Genomic DNA, 18,869 nt, shown 5'->3' on the forward strand with positions numbered 1-18,869 from the left:
TAATTTTGCGACTCCGGTTACCCTGGCAGTGATGATGTTGAATATAACGTAAAAATATTTATGAAATATAGATATTTCCCGCACAAAAGTCCTGCTGGTTGGGGGGGGGGGGGGGAATTTGTGATCCGACCGCACTCAGCACTTCCAATTTCTTAAACACTAAGATTTTCTTACCCAGGGCAAGTCATAAAGAAAGTGCTCCTACTGTGAACTGCCCAGCAGCTTGCGGGCTGGATTGACTCCCATAACCGCATGAATTCATATGTCTGACAACCAGGAACAATAGTAGGGACAGATTACCATGATAACTGTCAGCGATCGCGCGCGCGAATTCAATTTTTTCTATACTGGTTTTTCTAAGAACAGTATCAAACCATGCAGAATGGCTCAGATATCTATCAAAAAGTCACATAATCCAAGGAAGTTTCAATCAGATAAGATCCCTTGGATAATCAAGACAATATACTAAGGTTATCTACAACTTTCAGTTTGGGAGAAGTCAACCTTGTTCAAAATTTCAAATCAACCCTGTCAACGTTGTGTCAGAGTAATTAAATCTATCTAAATTTCCAATGTCTTCCCCACATTAGCCTTTTTTATGTGTAGGCATACTTCAATTTCTTATCTGTTGTCTGTAGATTTCAAACATGACTTGAAGAGTAACTTATATGTGGTAAACTGTCTCAGCCAGGCCTCCGCTGATGTGCTCTGTACGGCTGCCAGACGCATACTGACGCCTACAGTTTACATTATCCCGTATCTATACAATTTTATTTGGGTCTTTAAACAAAAAGCCGAAGTGCATTAATCATATGATTACGTTCCTATACATACGATCACTATGTAACGTTAAACATTACAACACGCCAATGTTTTGTTAAGGCTCAAATCATATAATCCTGGTCATTAAAAAGTTAACCATTGCAAACGAAAAAGCAAATGCGCTAATTAACACATTGCTTTTGTTTGTAGATCTCACCATGGAAGGAGTGACAGCCGACCTGACACAAGAGCTCCAGACTGTGGCTGACAACATCAGAAAGGATTGGAAACGCCTCCTGCGCCGGCTTGGACTGAAAGACAACGACCTGGACGAGATTGAGCTCGACTACAAAAACGACCTCGTCACGGAGATGATCTACCAGGGTCTTCGGAAGTGGAAACAGCAGGACGGAGAGAAGGCAACTCGATCTGCAGAAGCTCCGAAACGGCCTTGGGAAAATTGGTCGGCGTGACTTGATAGACGTGCTTTCCGTTGAACATCATCCTGACACCGATACACCGACTGCGTTCAGTCACAGTCATTCTGATCCAGCGGCTGAGTACACTGTGCCTAAGCAGCCGATGTCAGACGGTTTTACATCTTCCAATTGCAAGAAACGTAGGCGCCTTCCAGGGTTCCTGAAAACCCTGACAGTAATTCCAAGGACTTTATATTCATATATAACGTCCTTGGTCAGTCTAACAGGCAGGCCGAATGCTGAACAATGGCCTTTATTGAAATCACATGATGCCGAAAATACTAGTATGCGGTTTGGCATTCCCGTTGACAGACCGACGGGTTTTGTATATAGTAGAATATAGTAGAGCAAGGAAAAAGATATAGAACAAGGATCCCTCATAATGTCCACGCCTTGTAGCGGTGTGAGGGCTTGCGTGCCTCAGTGACCCCGAGAGCTATGCCAGCCGGAGTGCAGTGTACTCCTGACAGGGTTTGACCCATGCTGGACAGTTCAAGGGGTAGAGGCCAGACAAAATGTGGACCAAATTTTTAAAGGTTAGGGTAGGGCCGAAATTTGCCCCTCGCCAAAATGTACCAGGGTATGATTTTACCAGGGTATGATTTTGGCTGGGGATAAATTCCGACCAGTTTCACCAAGTATCATCCTTGCTCGTGAAATTAACGAGGATATTACCTAGGCTTTGCACTTATAGAACAGTTATTGTTCACTGAAGTGTGTCCGAGGTACATAAAAAATCAGTACTGATGGTGTTAAAATTTGACAGCAGTTGGACATGGGATATAAAACATCTCTTGTACATGTAACTGTAACTCAGTTGTATCCTTGAATTCCCAATTGTCCACACTGTTTTTGAAATAAACTTTGAGACATCAGTGTGACAGTGTGTTCTTTGTTTAGCTGAAAGTTTTCTTTGTACAAAAATAGCTGTCAAATTACACAGGACTTACACACACAAGAAACAAAAACAAACACGCACATACACATACATATGCACAAACGGTCGCGAGACCAGCAAGCATCGAAGAGTAACTAAAGAAGAGAATGACGTCAAACGGTCGCCTACGTAACGTTCTACTCGGAAACATGACACCTGTTTACTTGTACTTGAGTCAGACTTCCACCATCTTGATCTCAACGCAGACGTTCTTTTTCTGGCCCCTCATCGAACGTAAGCTTTTAGACATTTAGCGTAATTTCGAGTAGACGTTGGGATTTCTTTTGCAGCTCTTTTCATCCTAGCAGTGATGTAGTTGTTATAACGTAAAAATCTTGTGATATCGTCACATTTTCCCCCCACAAACGATTGGGAAAGACGTGCGAGCACGGTGGAAACTTGTCATCATATCGCACTTAGCACTTCCTCTTTTTTTTTACCAAAACCACGAAGTGTACTTTTTACACGCCAGGTAAGTGACTAAACGTAGGATAAACGTAAAGGGAAGACAGTGGTCCTCTTGAGGTATAAATCATATGATTACGTTTTCATATTTACTCTACGTAGCCATTAAGACATAACGTTAGAAGCACACGCCAATATGTGTTTTCTTCAGGCCCAACACCTCCTGGTCATGACATGGTTCTTTATGGCTGTATTTCTTACACCCAAATTTCTATTTAACTTGGACTTGGGTTTTTGTTCCTCCGGATTTTAACATTGTCATTGATTGGTCGATTTTAACATCAGAAATATGGTAGTTTGAACCTCCTAAGCAGGAAATCCTTTAGCTTTAAATAGGCAAAGTAACCAATCGCAAAAAAAGCAAATGCGCTAATTTACAAATTGCTTCGATTTGTATATGTAGATCACACCATGGAAGGAGTGACAGTAACAGCCGATCTGACACAAGAGCTACAAATTGTGGCTGACAACATCGAGTCGAAACATTGGAGACGCCTTCTTCGTGGGCTTGGCCTGAAAGACAAAGACCTAGACCAGATTCACCACGACTACGTGGCTGACGGCCTTGTCGAGATGATCTACCAGGGTCTCCGCAAGTGGACACAGCAGGACGGAGAGAAGGCAACTCTGCAGAAGCTCCTATCCGGCTTGGAGAAGATTCATCGGCGTGACCTGATCAACATGCTGTCCGCTGATCATCTTCCTGACACCAATGCAGGTCCATCTGCGCCCAGTCACATTTATCCAGTAGCTGAGCACACTGTGCCTAAGCAGCCGATGTCAGGGGCCAGTCAACAGTCTGCACGTTCCAAGAAACGTAGGCGCCTTCCAGGGTTACTGAAGACCCTGGTCAAGTTGGCCTGAAATCCCGCCAAAAGATCGTGCCAACGGGACAGTGCAATTAAGATTCCGCCGGCATTTCGCGGTTTCGGTGTCACTAATTACCAAAAACAACCCAAAAACAACCGAAAACATCAAAGAATAAACCAAAAACAACTGAAGAGATGAAGTTCGAAAACGATTTTCAAACCAAGAACAAATGGGAAAGCCCAGCCCAGACCCACCAAAAAGTACTCAAATCAACCGATAACAAACGGAAAATAAGACTGTTTTCACATTGAAATCAGGTGTTTTCAGTTGTTTTCCTCTCTAAGTGCGCGCTTGCATTTTTCTCATTTCCTCTTTTTGATACCCTCTACCCTCGAAAGGGGTATCACTGAGGATTTCGTCGTGCTCTGAGTTTGTTTTCCGTAATTAATGAGATTTATCATCCCCTCATAATGTCCACGCCTTGTAGCGGTGTGAGGGCTTGTGTGCCTTACTGACCCCGAGAGCTATGCCAGCCGGAGTGCAGTGTACTCCTGACAGGGTTTGACCCATGCTGGACAGGTCAAGGGGTAGAGGCCAGACAAAATGTGGACCACCTCGCCCCTGAGGTAAGACAAAAAAACTTAGAGTATAAGGCCATTATTACCCTCATAAAACATAAGTTACAGAATCGTCGATGATACAGGTTCGATTATGCTCAAGCTCTGTATATTCTATCACGACAGTATGGTTAACAAATTTTGATATATATATGTGCGAACTATTCAGCCTCCCTGTCATAAATTTGTGTAGTTGGCAAAAAAATGGACAGTGAAAAGTCCTAGGGCATTTTCAATGTTGCAAATATCCACTTTTCAATGGTAAACGAAACCTAGAACTTAGTTTTCCAAACCTTAAGTGAGTAAGTAATTACGTCGATAACATAACTTTTAAATTTGTTTCCAACATATGCCAAATGAATGGCTGATGCCTATTCAGACAATGTATTGATCATGGACTACACCCTTGAAACGACGAAGCCAAGTCGAGAGAGGGATAACTCTCCTGGATAGGCATTGTAGTAATTCAACATGCGAATGTGTACCCAAATTTAAGTTGGTGTTCTTTTGATGACATGGCAATAAAATGTGGTATATGGCAGATGAAACTACAAGGTTGTCAATTTTGTCATTTGTCAAAATAGTTGTCTTTTGTATCATATGTCTGCTGATACTAGATGCTTATTTCAATCTACACATAGAAACAACAGCTAACTCACACATGTCCCTGGTACTGAACACGATCTACAAACAGGCAAATATGAACCTGTCCCTGGTACTGACTGAACACCATCCACAAACAGAGAAACACACACCTGCCCCGGTGCTGAACACCATCCATAAACAGACAGACACACAACTGTCCCTGGTGCTGAACGCAATCCACAAACAGGCAAATATGAACCTGTCCTTGGTACTGAACACCATCCACAAATAGGCAAACACACCTGTCCTTGGTGCTGAACACCATCCATAAACAAACAAGCACACCTGTCCCTGGTGCTTATTACAGTATTTGTTGCATGAAAGACAGGCAACGTAAACTGATCAGTATCCCGAGGTCAGTGATAGTAAATCTGATCACATTTTCACACTTATAAAAGATAGTACAGAGATAAAATGATGATGTAGAAAACTCGCCGTCGCCACAGCGTCAACATCGTAGTCAGGGCCATTTAAACAAACGCTCATCGGACACCTCAGAGACCGGGACAGGAACGTTGGGCTCGAGACCGCCGGTGTTTTCGCCGGACACGCCGTCAGCTCGACATACTTTCTCAATCAAAAGAGTAGCTAAAGTTGCATCTGTCGCTTGGAGTAGTCAGTAAACAAACCACATCGAACGCCGTTGCTAGTCTAGAACACGAGGAGTTTGCCGTTCCAGAACAACTTATCGAACAATGCATGGGTTGTTGCGGAATAAAGGCGGCTAGTATGAGAAGTTATAAAGTTTGTGACGGCATATTTCATGGAGACCATCAATACAGAATCAATGTTTTGCTTCTTGGTCACAAATATTACGAAAACAGACAGTTTCGTAGAGTTTCCCCATAGACGCTATTTACATTTTTCCAGAGGGTGACGTGAAACATGCTTATGCATTGAAAGTGCGTGGAGCCAGCCAGCTCCATGGAGGTAGAAAAAATCTGCCGCAGGGCTGCACTAATCGCCTCCATGGAGGCTATTAGTACAGACCCTTCTCACTGTTGTCCAGGTGACGTCATCTGTTTACAAAATTCTGGGTGAACCTGAGCTAGCGCCATCTTGTTCTACTGTACCCAGACGTGGTCACATATCGAAGGTGAGACATCATTTTCCGTGGTTTCTATTACAGATGGGGCTTATTTGTGCATTTCCGTCCTAACAATATCCTTGTACACGTCTTAAGCTTTCATTGCCCATTCCTGACACAAAGTTCGATCAGGGGCATGCCAGTACGAGTAAAACTCAACTTGTTTCCTCTCTCGACACTACGTGTTTCGTCCCTTTTCCTGTAATTGTACGGACGATCGTAGCTCGAACGCCTCTAGGCCCTGTACTGAAACATGTAACGTTGTCCCCGTATAACAAATACGGGTGTATTTGTTACACAAATCAAGGGTGATCCGATATGACTTTAAGTCATCCAGATATTAAACGCATGTGTGTAGCGCTAGCGTTCTGTTATGTGTTTGGCACTATTTCCTCCTGATTTGACTACGTACACCATCTACCCCCGTTACAGTTGTGAACGATAAGATCACAGAGAGTCATTAGCAGTTCCAGTGCCATTCGCCTCACTTCGGCTGTGGCGGCTGAAGATTTTCCACAGCTGTATCAGCCCTCACCCGGGAGGTAAGGTGTTCAACGTCTATGGTGAAATTTGTCATAGGACATATTATGATAACGACATTGTTGTATCTCTGAAGACCAAAGTATATCTTTTGCACACGCAAGCTTTTCGGTTCGGAATTTAAAGTGAGTCGGCAAAAGGGTCCGTGAAAATAACACGCAAATCGTAGGTTTTCTCGGTCGTTTTTGGTTCCAGATTTTCGGCTATCGCTATACCTATGTATAATCTTTTACAATTCCTTTATATTTCCTGAAAAGCCTGTTCCTCGTAGGTTTTGATAGTCCGGCGAATACTTCCTGGTATCAGTGGGCGATTATGCGGCATTGTCGCCTGATCATGAGTGCGTTGGTTGGATGGTTTGGGGAAAACATACCCTCTAGATCTTTTTATTGCTTTGTTACACAGACAAAACGATGACTTTTATTCACGGGACAGTCGTTATACTATCAAATTGGTCTTTTACGTGCAGCGGCTTGTGAAAAATACCCCAAAAGTAGCAGTTTTGGGGTGAAAAGTTTCTTTTAACAATGTTGTTGTTTTCTTCTTCCAAAAATATAGTTTCCAAATGTCAACTGAGTCTGTCAGCAGTGGCAAAGAACTCATTCCCACCAGAAACACTGACTTGTCAGGAAAACGATATAACGAGAAGTGCTAGTCCAAGTTTTTGAGAAATAAGATCGGCCCCGAATCGTAACATTAATATTCCGAACGAAGACCATAAGTTGTACGTGTGTTCGCACAAGACAGAACGACGTTGTGTCTCATGCATTGAGTTGATCTTTCAGGACTTTCCTCTCATTGATTTATCAATATCTCCGGTTAGATATTCGAAGGTGCAATATTTATGCAACATGCTCAGCTGCTTGCACGTATTGCACCTATGCAGGTTACACAATGGAAGCAGAGAAGACACGGCTGACACCGCAGGAGCTCCAAACTGTGGCTGACAACATCGGAAAGGAAGATTGGAAACGCCTCCTCCGCCGGCTTGGTCTGAACGACAACGACATGGACCAGATTCACCATGATAACATGGCTGATGGCCTTGTCGAGATGGCCTACCAGGGCCTCCGTAAGTGGAAACAGCAGGAAGGCAATGAGGCGACCCTGCAGAAGCTCCAAGTCGGGCTGGAGATGATTCGTCGGCGAGACCTGGTCGACATGCTGTCCGCTGGTCGTCCCCCTGACACCAACACAGGCGCTAATGTGATCAATCATATTCAATATGACCTGGCAGAACATACTGTGCCTAAGCAGCCGATCGCGATGTCAGAGGGCATTCCATCCTCTGCACGTTCCAAGAAACGCAAGAATCGTCAAGGGTTCCTGAGGACCCTTGTCAAGTTGATCAAATAGTAGGACTGAATGCCGGGCATTGCAGTCATTGAAATCACGTATTGCTACCCTTCCCCTGTCCTGCTATCCTTCGCCTAGACTATAACTCTTCCCCTGTGCTACTACCATACTCCTGGGCTGTTGCTATACCCCCGAGCTCCTACCTACCCCTGAGTTCCTACCTTCCCCTTTTCTTCTACCTTCCCCTGTGCTGCTACCTTGACGTGGTGGGGAGGCATGAGTGCCTCAAGGATCCTGTGGGCTATACCGGCGGGGGCTAACCATGCCGGGTAGGTCGCAGGTGAGAGGCCAGACAAAAGGCAGCACTGTTAGGCGTGGAGTCAACCCCACCCTAGAAAACCAATCTTGACTTTTCTGTCCCCGGTGTAGTCCTGTCCTTCGAGGTAAACACCATCCACACAAAGGGAAACACACCTGTCCCTAAACGCCATCCACACATAGGCATGCACACCTTTCCCTGAAAACATCCACGCACAGGGAAACTCACCTCTCATTTCTCCTTGGTGCTTGCTGGACATCATCAACACAAATAGACACACCTGTCCTTGGTGCTGAACACCATCCACACACACTGACTAAAACCCTTACAATCAATTCGAAATTGTGTTTAATCAAGGGAAAAATGATATTGCGGAAGAAAAAACACTAAACAACACAGACCGGCCATGATTTACAAATACGTGATAATAGATTAGGCAAAACAACTCTCCTGAAGGTTTTGCTATCGAATCGATCAGAGATTATGAGACGGGTTCCGTAGAAACGCATGATGCTCGTGCTTCCTTTCGAGACTATGGTATTCAGCTGTAATAAGTTCAGATTCATGAACAGATGGTGCCTGTATTAATGATACAGTGAAAAGAACCCTTCAACATACATGTACATCTTGAAACAGGATAAGCCAAGAAGGGATGAACGCATTTTCATGAGTTTTGACTTGCAGGTAACTTTGATGACGACCAACGTAAATGGATTTTTTTTTAATCGCATAACAAATGTGGGAAACATTATTCATCAGTTGTGCCAGGAACCTCAAACTACATGTAGTACATATGTAGCTTGGTCCGAGAGGAGCATTAAATGAAATGGACATGAATAATGCAAATCATGGCCTAATCAGCATAATTAATGAGAAAACTAGTGGTGAATAATGAAACATTTGTATTAGCTTATCTCGGGATAAACCACGTATAAATCTCGGCATAGATTTATACGTGTTTGCTAGTGAGCGTGTAAAACAGGCAGCGAGACCTGCCTCAAAGAGTAAATAAAGAAGTGATGACGTCAATCGATCACCCAGGTAACGCCCAGGACACCTGTTTATACCTGTTCGGTGAACCTGAGTCAGACCTTCGCCATCTTGGTCTCCTACCCAGACGTGCGTATTTGGTCCCATAACGAAGGTAAGCTGGTATACACTATTTAGCTTAGTTTAGACCACCAGTTGGGCTTCTTTTTGCAGCTCCTAGCAGTGTTGACGTACAACTCGTGAGACGTTGTCACCTATTTCCTCCATAAACGTTGAATTTGGGCGGGACGTGCGCCGAGCACGGTTGAAACTTGCGTTATACTGTATTTAGCACTTCCTCTTTTCTAACTAACAAGCCCAACGTGTATTTTTCACACGCTTGAAGTAAAAGGCTAAGGGCATCGGTGAAGTAGGCAACCTCTTAAGGTAAAACAGGATGCTGTTACATGCAGATATGATATTAGAACTTAGTAGCACACGCCGATATGTGCTTTTGCTAACCGACTCCTAGTGCTTGAGGCGTGTCCGTCATGTCTGCATTTCTTCAGCCGAAACTGGTAAACAGTTGAGGACCTTTTTCTCCAGATCTTAACATTGCAGATATCACTCTATCCTTCTGTATTATCACGTCCGTTCGTGGTTTGCATATGGAACATACCGTTAATCATTTGCCCCTTTTGTGAAGAATTTGTCTACCAGGATGGATTGTTGTCATTTAGGTGCTCGTGTGTATTTATAGCTATACATAACAGGACGCTAACCTGTTGACTGTAAACGCTAGACGAGCGCTGTTTTGACAAACACATGATTCATATGTCATTATCCGTTCTCCAGAATATTTCTTCATCCCTAGATGACTACATTTAAATGTCACAAGTAACCATGGTTAGCTACGTAGGGGCCATAGTTTTAACTTAAAAGTTCCTCTTTTGCAATGAAGGTCATAAATTATTCATTTCACGTGTGTACAAAGCATTTTACAAACACAGTTCTGCAAATTTGCCTAAGACTACGTCACCCACAAAAGCTTTCCAAAGCCACAACCAATCTAGCCCCTTCTTATAAGTTCCCAGCCTTGGATGTCATTCCATCATACCTTCTGTTGGACATAAAGGAATCAAGAAACTCCTGACTATTTAAGGTGTACACCCCAGCGACGTGGTAGTGCACGGCAAAAAAAAAAAATAACAGAAGGGTTTCGAGGGCATAGTTTTAAGTTAGTAGAATTTGCTTTATTCACGATTTTACGTGAGGTTTTCCTCTTTACTAATTAACAACAGCGGTCTAATTTGCCGAAATTTTTTTCAATGGGTTTTAAATGCCACATTTTGCACGTCATTGTCAATTTACCAAAGATTAGATAGGTTGAAGACATAAAAGTCAGTTGGTCTTGTAGCGGAAGGGATACAAATTTATCCCATAGGTGCAGTCTCCAATCAAAACCCAATACAAACTCACAGGGGGGGGGGGGCTGTGCCCCCTTAATCATTACCTCTATAAAAGTTGAGGTATTGTTTCCGCGTGTCTGTGTCTGAAAATCTTGAAGTAATCAAACTCTTAACTTGTTGCTTTTGGGGCTGATAAGATATACGAAATAACTGATCAGAATATGGAAAAACGATCTTTTTTCAACTTACACATTGCTTTGATTTGTACATGTAGGTAAAACTATGGCAGGAGTGACAGAAGATCTGACGCAAGAGCTCCAAACTGTGGCAGACAACATCGGAAAAGACTGGAAACGCCTCCTTCGCCGGCTTGGTCTGAAAGAAAACGACCTGTACGAGATTCGCCACGACTTCAAGGATGAGGGCCTTGTTGAGATAGTCGTCCAAGGTCTTCTAAAGTGGAAACAACAGGAAGGCGATGAGGCGACCCTGCAAAAGCTCCAAGCCGGCCTGGAGAAGATTCGTCGACGCGACCTGGTCGACATGCTTTCCGCTGGTCGTCCTCCTGACAACGATTCAGGCCCAAGTGTGGTCAGTCACAGCTCTCATGATCCTGTGACTGAGCATAGTGTGCCTAAGCAGCCGATGTCAGAGGGCATCCCATTGCCAGCACGCTCAAAGAAACGCAAGCTCGTTCCAGGGTTCCTAAAGACCCTGGTCAAGTCGGTCTAGAAACCGGCCCGCATGCCGGGCATAGCATCCACTGAAACCACGTGATGCCGAAAAAGTTGGGCATTTTCAATCCTTTCATCATTGCTGCGCCAACTGGACAGCGCAAGTTCTTCATTGATGATGCACCACTGGATAGTACACGTGCGGCCTACCCAACGTTGATCTTATGATGCGCTCATAGAAAATAACGCAAGGCCTATATGCGCCAACAAGATAGTGCAAGGTCTACCCAACGTTGACTCCGCATGCACCTGTGGTCTCCGGACAGGTAAGGCCCAAGAAGCTGGGACAACGCACGGTCTACCCAGCGTGAACGTCACGACGCAACCACGGGACAGTACGCAGTGCAAGGCCCACAAAAATGGGATAGTGCACGGTCTACCCAGCGTGAACGTCACGACGCAACCACGGGACAGTACGCAGTGCAAGGCCCACAAAAATGGGATAGTGCACAGTCTACCCAGCGTGAACGTCGCGACGTAACCACGGGACAGTACGCAGTGCAAGGCCCAAGAAACTGGGATAGTGCACGGTCTACCCAGCGTGAACGTCACGGCGTAACCACGGGACAGTACGCAGTGCAAGGCCCAAGAAACTGGGATAGTGCACAGTCTACCCAGCATGAACGTCGCGACGTAACCACGGGACAGTACGCAGTGCAAGGCCCAAGAAACTGGGATAGTGCACAGTCTACCCAGCATGAACGTCGCGACGTAACCACGGGACAGTACGCAGTGCAAGGCCCAAGAAACTGGGATAGTGCACGGTCTACCCAGCGTGAACGTCGCGACGTAACCACGGGACAGTACGCAGTGCAAGGCCCAAGAAACTGGGATAGTGCACAGTCTACCCAGCATGAACGTCGCGACGTAACCACGGGACAGTACGCAGTGTAAGGCCCAAGAAACTGGGATAGTGCACGGTCTACCCAGCATGAACGTCGCGACGTAACCACGGGACAGTACGCAGTGCAAGGCCCAAGAAACTGGGATAGTGCACAGTCTACCCAGCATGAACGTCGCGACGTAACCACGGGACAGTACGCAGTGCAAGGCCCAAGAAACTGGGATAGTGCACAGTCTACCCAGCATGAACGTCACGACGTAACCACGGGACAGTACGCAGTGCAAGGCCCAAGAAACTGGGATAGTGCACAGTCTACCCAGCATGAACGTCGCGACGTAACCACGGGACATGTACAGTACGCAGTGCAAGGCCCAAGAAACTGGGATAGTGCACAGTCTACCCAGCATGAACGTCGCGACGTAACCACGGGACATGTACAGTACGCAGTGCAAGGCCCAAGAAACTGGGATAGTGCACAGTCTACCCAGCATGAACGTCGCGACGTAACCACGGGACATGTACAGTACGCAGTGCAAGGCCTAGAAACTGGGATAGTGCACAGTCTACCCAGCATGAACGTCACGACGTAACCACGGGACAGTACGCAGTGCAAGGCCCAAGAAACTGGGATAGTGCACGTTCTACCCAGCGTGAACGTAACGACGTAACCACGGGACAGTACGCAGTGCAAGGCCCAAGAAACTGGGATAACGCACGGTCTACCCAGCGTGAACGTCACGACGTAACCACGGGACAGGACGCAGTGCAAGGCCCAAGAAACTGGGATAGTGCACGGTCTATAAAACGTACGATGACTTCATGATGCACCCACTGGACAGCGTAAGGCCTACGTACGTATCTAATGATGATGTGCTAATGGGATCATGCGAATCCTATTGGCGCAATATCTAATTAATAAATATGGATATGAAAAAAAAAATTTGATCGTTTAGCACAAAGCCCTTCTAAATTAAATATTGTGAACCAATGAACAAATAAAAATATTTGATCGTTTAGCACAAAGCCCTTCTACATTCGATACGCGCGATGACGAGAGTGCAATGCCCGTGCATACTTCGCTTCCTTTGCTCTATCATAGACTGCTCCCCCTTAATAGTTAACCCAGTCACATTTGAGAGGAAAATATGGTGTTTTGAATTTTTATCTAAGTACGCGGAGATATTGCTTTGAGTGCGTTTGATTTTTGTTGTTTTCGCATATCCTGATCAACATAACTCACGAAGCCACGGATGAGTTTGTAATGTAATGTCCTTTCCACGACCTGAAATTCTGATTTGAGTAACCTACTTTGGTAACAACTATACCAAATTTCGTATCATTTGGCCCCAAAATTAAGGTGTCACATTAACTACTGTTCTTTGAAGTTAGTCCAAGGTACATGAAAAGGCGTAGAAGTGAAGATGTCAAGATTTTGAAAGCATTTGGAAATGGAATGTCTCTTATAACTGCACAATATTTGTAGCCCAGAATTTCGTACTGTCTGCACTATCTTTAGAATAAACTTGGCTGCAGGACATTGTTGTGGCAGTGTATTCTTTGTGTAGATCAACATTTTTTTGTACAAAATAGCTGCCAAACTAGTCATGCATGACTTACACACAGACATGTACACACAAACAAACACACTCATGTACAAACAGTCGCACACACACAACTACCACACACCTACCAACATTTCCCCAACATCTTAACCCTATCTTGTTGTCTTTGTGAAAGGTTTTAGATTCTTGTAAGCAATGCACTTCCAAACAAAAACTGTTAGGGGGATTGCCTTGTTTGTCCTTTCCAAAATAGAGAATATCTTTTATTTCATTCCCACGGCCAGTGACTTATTACTTAAATGTTACAAATCAGCAAGACATCTTTAGTTACCCTGGTAGCAAACATCACAACCAGGCAGCAAACAGACAAATGCTAGTGGAAACAAATCTCTTTAGCAAAGGTAATAATTCCATAATAATATGCACTACATGTATATAAAAATTCAAAAGAGTCCATACAAATGATCAACATACATGTATACACATGTTAAATGAAGGATCAATGGGTTTGATTAAATTCTATTCATATAAATTCATTTTATGATTCTATAATGACCGATATTATAATTTCCATCTGTTACAGTTGCAACTAAGTGGCTTTAAATTGGAATATAGTCAATGTATCTTTAGGATACTTCAGTTTTCAATAACCTACTTCTAATAAGTAGCTTAATCAACATGAACATACATCACATGCATCACTAATAGTGGTCCGCATAACCATGCACTTTACCATACATTTCATAATTTCATTTTTCTCATTCTTACCAATTTTATCCATTATCAAAAATATGGGATGCATTAATTAATTTTTTGACACTCAGATCAGAGTTTTGCAATTTTTCAATCTCAAATTTCACAGACCTAAAATGTCAGCTGATGCAAAAATGGAGCATTTCATAAACCTGTACAGATGACTATCTCTATATAAAGGCCACCTGCACAAGCTATACACCTCTATGCTCTACATTAGGACCACCTGGACAATGGTCCCTTAGATAATTTTTTTTACTGACACAAGCATTAGAAATCCTGTCTTTAGTGTCCACTTGTCTACATAGACCAGATTGTTTTATCTGGGCAGTTTTGACTATAATAAAATTGCAGTAAAATCCTCTAGTCCTGTTTTAGTTCTTTTGGGTGGACCTTGGGTTTACCCAACAACAGGCCAAGAATGAAGTCTCCCAAGTCAGATAATCTTTTCCCATTGACACCAGCATTAGTAATCCTGTCTATATCATAGTGTCCACCTGTCTACGTATACGTAGACCTAATGCTATAAAAGACCCTCTAGTCCTGTTTTAGTCCTTTGGGGTGGACCTTAGGTTTACCCAACAACAGGCCAAGAATGAAATCTCCCACGTCGGTCGGCAGCCAGGACAGGGGGATCATCAGCAGACGGGCGTCCCAGCCGCACACGTACCGGCTGTGGGGGCGGACAGCTGTCAGGCAGTGGGCCACTGCGTCAACCACGTGGTCGTAGTTGGTGGAGCCAAAGTCTGCCGCTATCTTTTTAGCCATGGCTTTTGCTGTAAGTGTAAGTATTAAGATGAAAATAGAATTATACAAAACTGTCTTAAAACTCATATTACAGCAATCTAATAAAGATATTTTTTTCATCTGATACATACATAAATACATACATACAAACGATACCATTGAGGAGGGGGTGTTAAAGACTGGGTCACCCTACTCTTATCTGCAGGGTTTAGTGCCAGGAGCTTCCCCAGTCATGGGACTGAAGGCTTAACACCCCCCCTGCAAGGGCAAATCTGATTGCTAAACTGCAGTCCCTTTCAGTAGCGTCCAAATCGTAGGTCCGGGCATTCAATCATGTTACTTTAATTCTGATGCCAAGTTGTAGGTCCTGGGATTCAAACCTGCAACCCCTGAGGTGGAACAACTAGCTAACCCCACCCTACAGATCAAGAGACACCATGAAAACGTTCATTCATTTGCTATCTGTTTAAAATATGAATATTTTGAAACCAACCCCAATACAATACAGAAGGCTCTGCCCCTGAAGTATTGCCAAAAAGGGAACCATCAGTGTGATGGTGTACTTTACCGTGGTTCAGGTACTCCTCTCCGTACCACTCCTGGATGTCGGGTTCAAGTTTGTCGTACGACTGCTGCATCATGCGCTCGAACGCCTCGGGAGACGTCAGGTCAGTCTTGAAGACTCCAGGCTCCATGATGTGCACTGAGACCCCATAGTGATGCATCATCCTCCTGTACAAATTCAAATGGCTCAATTGAAATGCAAAGTTTATTGGACAAGAAATGTAGTAGGCACAATATATGGCCAGTTCTTAAGCAGTACTAAATATTAAGACATATATGCCTTTGCCTATAACAATTAGCCTGAGTACCAGTCTTTTTAGCTTCCGTTTGTACCCAAGCTCAGCTACCTTTTTGGCCGGCAGCGGTGCTTGGGTAGCGGACGGAAGCTAAAAAGGCTGGCACTCAGGCTATATAACAATTAACTTAAGACTTAACACTACGTCATACAATATGAGTGTACAAGTATTAGTAGTTATGTGAGTGAGTGAGTGAGTGAGTGAGTGAGTGAGTGAGTGAGTGATGAGTGAGTGAGTGATGAGTGAGTGGTGAGTGAGTGAATGAGTGAGTGAGTTTGTGAGAGTGAGTGAGTGAGTGATGAGTGAGTGATGAGTGAGAGTGAGTGAGTGAGTGTGAGTGTGAGTGAGTGATGAGTGAGTGAGTGATGAGTGAGTGAGTGATGAGTGAGTGAGTGAATGAGAGAATGAGTGAGTGAGTGAGTGAGTGATTAGTAGCATCAGCATAACAAACTAGCTGTAGAAGCTGCATATCACACAACTAAAGAGGCTACAGACCTGAGACAATCGGAGTACCCCTCCACGGCAAACTTCGATGCGCCATACGCGCCTGAGCCAGGGTCCATCCTGCCGTAGATGCTGGAAATGTTGACGACGCGGCCGCGCGCGTTCTTCAGCAGTGGTAGGAAGGTACGAGTCACGTCCACCAGGCCGAACAGGTTCACGTTAAAAGTGCGGTAGTAGTCCTCTCTGGTCTGCCACTCAATCTGACCCAAGGTGCCAAATATCCCAGCATTGTTCACAAGCCCCCACAGTCCTGCAAACATTCAAGAATGAACTATTACACCTAAGTCAAGAAAATGTATTATCAGCCGGCCATACTGTGTGTGTTTATTCATTTGTCTACCCTTCATGAACAATTAGATTCTATAATGACTTTAACTTTGCATCAGTTTTGGGGTTCACAGTGGATGTCATCCATATAATCAAATCGACATGGCCTTACAAACAAAAAAGTTTGTATGAGCTGAAAAATACCAGTTGCGGATACAGTGGACGCAAAATACACTCACAGTCTCCACATTAGTATTACTTTTGTATTCTGACCTCCATTCTCCCCAACATGGGTCCTGACGACATCACGTGCCTTCAGGATGCTGTCGTGACTGGTGACGTCCATCGCCACGGTAACGACACGGTCTGAACACAGCTGCTTCAGGTCCTGCTGTCCCTTTTCTGTCAGGCAGGCTGCAAACACGTGGAATCCCAGCTGGGGAGAGGGGGGGATTACGTTAGACAAGTATAGAACTCTAAGTAGCCTCTACCAGGCTCTACTCCTATATCTGAAACACAAGAGGCAAGTAGCACTGTCTCCTAGTTCCTGGGGATCAAACCGGGCCCGCCAGCGCACAGACCATACGTCATAACCGCTAGGCTATAACGTCCGGACCAGTTAGACTGGTCAGTTGGTAGCGCTTGAACCCCATTGTTACATAGCCATGCAGCTAACTTCTTCGACATATTATCCGTCTATTTGGCCAATTTCTACTCTTTCCAGCCACTTCCAGAGCCTGGTAGAGGCTAAACTCTAAGACCTTTCAAGGAATACTGTATCATTATACAGTAACCTTGACACTGTGAGGGTAAACTTACACAAGCCTTACTTTACCAGAGCTGTGTCTTGAGTCTTGACACACTGAAGGTTAATACACAGATTTAAACATACCTTATCCACACATGTGCATGCAGCTTGCCGAAGCCTGTGATCAACGTTAACACTGTGAGGGTTAAGAAACAAACCTATCTTATCCAGACCTGTGATGAGTCTTTACACTGTGAGGGTTAATAAACAAACCTTACTTTTTCAGATCTGACATTAGTCTTGACACTATGATGTTTGACAAACAAACCTACTTTATCCAGACGTTGTGCGTGCAGCTTGCCGAAGCCCGTGTCACATCCCGTGATGAGTACATACTTGTCAGCAGTACTGGTGATACGGGGAAGGCCTCGCACCCACTTGTACAGCTTGTAGGCCAAAATGGCCAGGAGAACTGGGAGAATGGTCCCCAACATTTCACATGTACCTGAAACACAGCAGTTATCAACAGGTTTTGGTCAGAAAACTGTTAAAATATACATCTAGGATGTTTGTGACTGTGGCGTCGGTACATATGTTGAGTGGCTAAACATGGAAGTTACATGTTACTGCAATATATGTTTGTAAATTGTTTGTATTGCAACCAGCGTAAACTGCCTCATGACATAAAACATCTGGTTTGTACAGAACAGTACAAGCTGCATATCTGGAGAGATTTATTTGATCCACTCACACCGGGAAGGTCACCCCTTACTCTTTTCGATAAGTGTGGTGGGTTCTTCTACATGCTCATTTTCTTTTATGTTACTCATTTTCAGACAATTCAGTATTTAAAACCAGTCAACTTCCTTTCTGCCTTTCCATGACCATCCCCTCGATTCCGCCCCCCCCCCCCCATAAATGCATAATATCCAAAGTCCAATCGAAGTTATCTTATATGCACGCGCACTAACGTCTTTATATATAGCTCATAACAAACTGGACAGTTTCCGAAGGATTTACAGTCACCTTTTAACCCGTGTGATGTAACAAAATGGATGTTTTCTAAGCTAGTACAAGTACAACGCCTACCTTATAACTTTGTTGCGCGAACGACCGCGACCGATGACCCAAGATTGAACTTCGGTGAGACTTCCGCGTTGGTATCACACCAGTGTTTGTCTCCAGGCGAAGTTCCGAGCGAAGACACAAGCTTCCAAAGTTGTCCTTACGGTTGGGTTTCTTACGAGATTCGATAAGGCCTGTCACGATAGATTCATTAGCTCCGTAAGTTGATCAAATGATTGCATTATCTAATCACTAACGGTTTTATTAAATGCTATTGAATATATCCCTTTCATACAACGTCACTGAATGGCGTAACAAAAATATCTGTTTTCCCGAAAAGATAAAGATGATAATGTTTTAATGATTTGTTTGGAAAGGAATACATCTGCTAATATGTTTTTATTATATCAATACCATATGACATGATAAAGATGATAAGGTATATAGGGT

General features: G+C 44.1%; 1 protein-coding gene across 2 annotated transcripts; it reads right to left on the reverse strand.

Annotated features, from left to right (window-relative positions):
* Positions 1–13,784: 13,784 nt before the first annotated feature.
* Positions 13,785–18,568, reverse strand: LOC136431123 (dehydrogenase/reductase SDR family member 9-like). 2 transcript variants are annotated; one of them, XM_066422378.1, is made up of 6 exons: positions 18,444–18,568; positions 17,687–17,859; positions 16,880–17,042; positions 16,331–16,589; positions 15,544–15,707; positions 13,785–15,004 (listed from the first exon to the last, which is right to left on the reverse strand). In XM_066422378.1, the coding sequence occupies exons 2-6, from the start codon at positions 17,846–17,848 to the stop codon at positions 14,766–14,768; spliced, it is 987 nt and encodes a 328-aa protein (XP_066278475.1). In that variant the 5' UTR covers positions 17,849–17,859; positions 18,444–18,568; the 3' UTR covers positions 13,785–14,765. The 2 variants fall into 2 exon arrangements, with proteins under 2 accessions (XP_066278475.1, XP_066278483.1); XM_066422386.1 differs by having other exon boundaries at positions 18,381–18,484.
* Between the last annotated feature and the right edge of the window lie 301 nt (positions 18,569–18,869).

This window comes from Branchiostoma lanceolatum, chromosome 1 (assembly GCF_035083965.1).
Source record: "Branchiostoma lanceolatum isolate klBraLanc5 chromosome 1, klBraLanc5.hap2, whole genome shotgun sequence".
NCBI classification, from domain to species: domain Eukaryota; kingdom Metazoa; phylum Chordata; class Leptocardii; order Amphioxiformes; family Branchiostomatidae; genus Branchiostoma; species Branchiostoma lanceolatum.